This window comes from Castanea sativa, chromosome 5 (assembly GCF_040712315.1).
Source record: "Castanea sativa cultivar Marrone di Chiusa Pesio chromosome 5, ASM4071231v1".
Lineage (NCBI taxonomy): Eukaryota > Viridiplantae > Streptophyta > Magnoliopsida > Fagales > Fagaceae > Castanea > Castanea sativa.
In genome coordinates, this window is record NC_134017.1 from 12,487,849 (window position 1) to 12,492,287 (window position 4,439).

Genomic DNA, 4,439 nt, shown 5'->3' on the forward strand with positions numbered 1-4,439 from the left:
TGCAACAACTATGCAATGGTTTAAGTTTGTTCTCTTTTTCAACAGTTTATACAAATTGTATCTAAAATTTAATGTCAATATCTCCATTTATTTCTGTATTTGTTGATCTGGTGGTTTGACATTTGTTATGAGATTATTGCTCAGTTGCACCTTTGATAGTTGTCAATTAAAAATTCATGTTTCAATTTATCAATGTGATAGGATGATGAGCATGTATTTAGTTCTAAAAAAATTGTTAGTTAAAATTTTTTAATACAATAATATCATTGAAGTAAAAGCTTTGTGAGTTAGGTAGAGCTGTGTTTCATGTGTAATTTCACATTAATATTCATAATTGCTAGTGTCTTTATTTTTTGTGATCGCATTAACATATTTATATTCTACTTTCATTGTGTTGTTAACAAATGTAATTTTTTCTAATAGTAGGTAGGCATGGCAAGGAAAGGTAAGAGGAAAGGTAAAGGCATTAGTGAGTCTCAAGACTCTCAACTACAAGAAAGTCAGTCAATTAGGCCTTCCTACCATAATGAAGTTTCTGAGCAGAAGCTCTCACAAATTCTACGTCCATCATCTGAGCCTTAAACTGATGAAGGAGCACATCAGGCCTCTAATTCCATTATAATAGATAGTATTACATTATCTACCTTTTTTTATTGCATTTACTTATACTCATAATTTATGTTGTGATTTGGTTGCACCTTCATTATTGCACTTCCACCAAGGATCTGCATCATGCATAACAGTTCCAAATCCATCATATTTCTATAGCATCATTACAAGTGGCTGGTTGAGAATGTTGTGATGATCTTACACATTTCTTTGTTAGAAGTTTGAATTTCATAATAGTGATCCAATTGATGATAAAAATTGTTGATTTATTCAAAGAATTAAGAGAACTGAGGTAAATGATGTATCAAAGAGGATGAAATGAAAAAATATGTGGGAAATTGATGTACATAGAACAATAACATTAGTATGTTGGGAGTTTTAGACCCATGAATATGTGAGAGATCAACAACAGATGTTAAATGTGATATATGTTTTGTTATTGACTTATTTCACAATATTATTATATGATTCTTTCCCTTATTAGGAGAACTTCTTTTTCTTTTCTTTTCTTTTTCTTCCAAGTGACAGGAAGAATCAATTTCTTGTGGCACTAGCATTATTTATTAAACAATTGACATAATTCTAGATAATTATGTCAATAGGTACACGTTCTTTATCACATTATTATTATTATTATTATTATTATTATTATTATTATTATTATTATTATTATTATTATTATTATTATTATTATTATTTTTGTTTTATCAATAGGTACTAATGCTGGAAAAAAGAAGGGTCGAAGAAAGGCTAAAGGCATCAATGTCGGAGATGATGAAATAGAGGTTGAGATTTATGATGGCAAGTGAGTGACTTATTGCTATGTTGGTTTATTGAAATTAATTATGGTATCATAGCTATATGATATTGTTAACATGTTTGATTTCTATTTTTAGAATTATTATACCAAAAGCCACTCAAGAGATTACCATTCTTTTTCACCAAAAACTTAATGGAGCTTGGACAACTTTTACAGAATACCCAAATTTTGAGCTAGAGACTTTATATGCACGATACAGAGCTCAACGCTTTAAGCATAAGTAGCCTAATGAGGAAGTCAAGAAGGCATTTATAGAAACAGTGAAACACTACTATTCTGTTTGGATGTTTCGCATTAGAAATCCTATTTCAGAAGTACGAAGCGAAAGAAGATCGTTACAAGAATGGTCCATCCTTCATTCCTACACCTTTTTGGAAAGAGATGGTGGATAAATGGATGGAGGGAGATTGGGGGGTTAGTATATATGAAATACATGTCATAAATTCTCACTCTCTCTCCAACCATTATTTGTTAATATTTTCATAGAAACTAATGTTCTAGTCTATGAATTATGCATGCAGGAGACAAGTTTGACAAATAAGGAAAACAGAAATAAGTCTAAAATTTTCTCCATTACAGGTTCTGTGCCAATGGCCAAGTACAGATATGAAATGGTATATTATATTGTCATCAAATAGTTTTACATTTTTTTGTGTATTTACATAGTTTAATAACTCTACCAATGTTTTTTTTTTCTTTTAAATATTGTAGTATCTTGAGATGGGCTCTGAGCCTAGCCCCATTGATTGCTTTAAGAAATTTCACACAAAGAAGGATGGCAAAGAATGGGCAAATGATCATGCTAAGACATTATATGTATGCAACTTATACCAAAATATTAATTTTGTTATCAACTTTTGTTTTTTTTTTTTGACAACCACATGGTTTTTATTTGTGTAGGAAAAAATGGATGCCATAAAGGCCAAAGCTGTATCTAAAGGTACTAAGACAAATGATTATCAGATCTTTCGTGAAGTGGTTGGTGAACCAAGTCATGGTTGTGTTTTTGTCATGGGAATAGGTATTAAGGCTAAGGATGTGTATGGCTTGACTTCATCTGGTAAAGGTTGTAGCAAACATTACAGAGAAGATTTTACAAAAGAAAAAGAAGATTTGGAGGCACGTCTTAGAGAGGAAATTGATTCCAAACTTGGAAAAGTTGTGGAGAAGCTTGAGGAGAAGTTTGCACAAAAGTTGCAGTCGATGGGCATACCACAACAATTTAACATAGATCTAGCTACCATGGTACAATCTCAAACTTATGCTTTTGCCTCTTGGATTTTCTACAACTTTCTATTGGTTTGTTGTGGTTTACAGCTTGCATCTATTATAATATTATATTGTTTTATATTTAGTTTTGATAAATGATTATAGGACTATGACACTATCTACTGTTTTGACAGCATTGTATAGGTTTTGTATTTAATTTTGCATATCATATGTGTTTTGTGGTTTATGTTTTCGCAATGGTTATATTATTTTATTTATATTTAATTTTGATAGTGGTTTACTGTTGTTTATGATATATTATTTTATGACTAGATTTGATAGTGGTTTACAGTTGTTTATGATATTTTAATTTATTATTTTTTGGTTTACTGTTGTTTATGATATGATTAGATTTGATATGGTATATGTGTACTTATTTATTGAAGCATTGATACAAATACAAATACAATTACAAATACAAATACAATTTTAATTGTTTCATTTTAACTCATGTTTAATTTTTAATTTTTTAATTTTTTTTTTAGGATGATACTAGCAGAGATGAAGAGGACAACTCAAACACTAACATAGAGGTTGAAAGCAACTTGGAGGGTGACTCAGAGGAAGACTAATATAGATCTTGTCATAATTGTAGTTGTTTAAGTTTAAAACAAGGTTTAAATTCTGGATTTCTTTGTATATTTTATATTTAAAGTTTGAACTTATATGAATTTTTATCTCTTAATCGATCAATTTTTAGTAATTATTGTACTATTGTAACATGATAGTTAAACAAAAATGATATAAAATAAATTAAAAATAAATAAATAATAAAATATTTCAAAAATTAAATAAAATATTACCATTGATGACATAAAAATTTGGTTATAAATAACTTTATAGTGACGACAAAGTCCCTTGCAATTAATAGAATAGCGACACTCCTTAATGTCGTCCCTATTATTCTTAATTAATTGCGAGGGGGTTAAAATTCTTTGCAAATAAATTTTAGCGACGTCATTATTTGTCTCGTCATTAATTTGAAATTTGCAAATAACTAATTGCGAGGGTATAAAGGTTCTCACAAATAGTTATTAACGACGACTGCTTCCCCTTGCTAAAAATAAGTTGTGAGGGGTTAAAAGCCTTCACAAATATATTTTAGCGATTCCATTATTTGTCAGTATTGCGAGGGTATAAAGGTCCTCACAAATAGTTATTAACGATGACTGCTTTCCCTCGCTAAAAATAAGTTGTGAGGGATTACAGGCCCTCAAAAATAAGTTTTAGCAATGCCATTATTTGTCACTATTGCGAGGGTATAAAGGTTCTCACAAATAGTTATGAACGACAACTGCTTCCCTTCGCTAAAAATAAGTTGTGAGGGGTTAAAGGCCCTCACAAATAAATTTTAGCGATGCTATTATTTGTCACTAAAAAGTATGTCATCAATTTGGAATTCACAAATAACTAATTGTGAGGGTATAAAGGTTCTCACAAAGAGTTGTTAATGACGACTGTTTCCCCTGGCTAAAAATAAGTCATCGACTTTTCGCATCGTTTGGTAATATATTTGCAAGGGCGAATTTGTTCAGTAGCGATGGTGGATTGCCCTCATAAATTATTTATTTGCGAAGATATGGTTGCAAAATCTCTTTTAGCAACAAGAGCAAATACGACGGTCTTCGAGGGCCATATGCCCTCGCTAATAACCTTTTGTGATGATATTTGAATTTTTGCGAGGGTATTCTATCCTTGCTAGTAGACTCTTTTCTTGTAGTGCAGCTCTGAGTCCACGGAC

At 30.5% G+C, this 4,439-nt stretch overlaps 1 protein-coding gene across 1 annotated transcript; it reads left to right on the forward strand.

Annotated features, from left to right (window-relative positions):
- Window positions 1-1,318: 1,318 nt before the first annotated feature.
- Window positions 1,319-3,401, forward strand: LOC142634496 (uncharacterized). The gene is made up of 6 exons (XM_075808791.1): window positions 1,319-1,414; window positions 1,506-1,843; window positions 1,951-2,043; window positions 2,141-2,245; window positions 2,330-2,674; window positions 3,184-3,401. Exons 2-6 carry the CDS (start codon window positions 1,811-1,813, stop codon window positions 3,268-3,270), a joined length of 663 nt encoding a protein of 220 aa, XP_075664906.1. The 5' UTR covers window positions 1,319-1,414; window positions 1,506-1,810; the 3' UTR covers window positions 3,271-3,401.
- Window positions 3,402-4,439: the final 1,038 nt, after the last annotated feature.

Bases quoted from the DNA above. Each gene is read 5' to 3' on its own strand.
- LOC142634496 (XM_075808791.1), top strand. From the start codon at position 1,811: ATGGTGGATAAATGGATGGAGGGAGATTGGGGG. The intron at 2,246-2,329 runs GTATGCAACTTA...TTATTTGTGTAG, and splicing joins ATCATGCTAAGACATTATAT to GAAAAAATGGATGCCATAAA. The intron at 2,675-3,183 runs GTACAATCTCAA...TTTTTTTTTTAG, and splicing joins ACATAGATCTAGCTACCATG to GATGATACTAGCAGAGATGA.